This window comes from Anneissia japonica, unplaced genomic scaffold, assembly GCF_011630105.1.
Source record: "Anneissia japonica isolate Jap-2015-1 unplaced genomic scaffold, ASM1163010v1 scaffold287834_len5846547_cov211, whole genome shotgun sequence".
NCBI classification, from domain to species: domain Eukaryota; kingdom Metazoa; phylum Echinodermata; class Crinoidea; order Comatulida; family Comatulidae; genus Anneissia; species Anneissia japonica.
The window spans coordinates 3,636,447-3,638,488 of record NW_022704992.1 but is presented as its reverse complement, the minus strand read 5'-3'; the positions used below and the strand labels follow the sequence as shown (position 1 = coordinate 3,638,488).

The following is a 2,042-nucleotide window of genomic DNA, read 5'->3' as shown; positions in this document are numbered from 1 at the left end:
GTCCCTGACCGGGGGGAGGGGGCGATGCCCCGACAAGGGGTCAGGTTTCCCCGACAAAAGCAAAGTGGGCGTGGTCGAGCTTTGATTAAAAGGTTTAGAAAGTGGTCCTGGGGGCGAAGCTCCCGAAAATTTTGACAATTTACGGGTTTCAAAGGCTTATTTAATCGATTTTATAGTCTACTAATATCTAGAAAATGCATATAATTTTTTTTCTCCCCGACGAATTGTGCTTTTTCTCCCCGACGGGGGTCCAGCTCTCCCTGACGGGGGGCCCTGGCTCCCGCTGGCGCCACCCCTGTACGGTGCACTAAAATACTTTTTGAAAGCATATTTCTAAAGCAAAACATTACTCCTATCATATTTCTAAAGAAAATAAAATATCGTTTTATTATTATAAATAAAAATAAAATATGTCAAAGTTGGCTCAACTATATTGTGCACGTTTTCGAATCACGTCAGTTCATCATACTTCATGAATAGGCCTACGTTTTACTTCACTGCAATGAGGTCATTGATTGTTCTATTGTTATCAATATTATACTTTATCAGAAATTTATTAAATTTTCAGTAGGTCCTAAACGATAAAATATAAGCCTATACGACTTTTTATATTATTCTTAATATCCTTGAATATGTTTTCGAATAGTTTATAAACATTTATGCTCGTTACAATGCCGTATATGTTTTAAACAATTTCAGAATGTATAAGCCTAAGTAGACCCCACTAAGGCTCTCTCTCTCTCTCTCTCTCTGGGTCCGATCACAGGCCTGTAGCCATGTTCTTCCAATAGGGGATTCTCTGGGTGAGGTCCAGGGTCAAATCCCAAGTGAGGTCGGCGAAACCACAGAAGCCAGAGGATTTGTGTTTTCTATGGGTCTAAATAATGCTATAAAAGCAGTTATGTTTGAAAGAGGTTTGCAGCAAAACATTTCATCCGAGGCTGGATATAGGTCTGCAGTGCTTTAGTTGGGTTGGAGGACTCGTTCGGGAAATTTGAGGGAGGGGGTCGCCAGAAAAGAGGGGGTTTGCTAGAAAAGGGGGTTTACCAGAACCATAACCCCCCACCCCCGGCTACGGGCCTGGAAAAGGTGCCTTTTAGGGCCAGAAAATGATCTTGCACTCTGGGACCCGTCACCACTTCGCTACGCCGCTGACGACGGGCAAGGTATAATTTATTAAAATAACGAGTATTAGGTTGATGACAGCGGTCCTTTCTACTTAGACCTGATTATTCTTATTAGGCCTACTCAATGTCTTGGTTTGAATGAACTTGACGTAATCGTGGGATGAAGAAATATCAACCATGGCTTCGACTTTGCAAAGCTCAAAAGACAACTTTCACCTTCTCCATTAATGGGCCAAAATATCTTGTTATAATCATCATTCTATTCACTAGGCGATGTTTAATAAACTAGTGGATCAGGTGTTCGTTGAATGATTTTATCATTGGAAACATTATTTTTAACTCTATGAGCTTTAGCCAATGTAGGCTTTTCACAATTATTAACAAAACTCAAAGTTTACTACCCATTTACATTGTTTCTAATAATAATAGATTATTTTAGGACCAACCTGATGTTCCACTTTTATCCATGGCCATCAGATTCTTCGCCTCCACGACAGAAACTGTAAGTTTCCTCTTTGGAATAACATAACGGAGGGAAAAGCAAACTTCTCCGTAACTGGGCGGAGCAAGTTTCTTCTGAAATACAATAAATATAGGCTATCTTAAACGAAGTGAGAAGTGAATCTCATTTATATTCATATTTCCTGCTAGAGACACTTTTTTTCATACAACTGAAAAAGGAACTGTTTGTTGAAGCACTATGCTTGATACGATTATAACATCTTATGGTTCAATTCGAGCACTGTTATTATTTATTTATTTGTTTACTTACACTGCGTTTACGGTACTACACAACAGCAAACATAATTTAAATATTATGTAGGGCCTATCGCCATACATAGACATGACATCCCGGTTGGGGAACCTATTTTTCACACTGACGGTATATATATTTATATATATATAGTTATATAT

General features: G+C 39.0%; 1 protein-coding gene across 4 annotated transcripts in view; it reads right to left on the bottom strand.

The window, feature by feature from the left end:
* LOC117105124 (synaptotagmin-5-like) overlaps nt 1–2,042 on the bottom strand; it is a 12,380-nt gene that overhangs the window by 1,992 nt on the left and 8,346 nt on the right. For all 4 annotated transcript variants that reach the window (XM_033246189.1, XM_033246191.1, XM_033246188.1 and 1 more), the window contains exon 3: nt 1,574–1,703. In XM_033246189.1, coding sequence (XP_033102080.1) covers nt 1,574–1,703 — 130 coding nt within the window. The remainder of the gene's footprint in view (nt 1–1,573; nt 1,704–2,042) is intronic.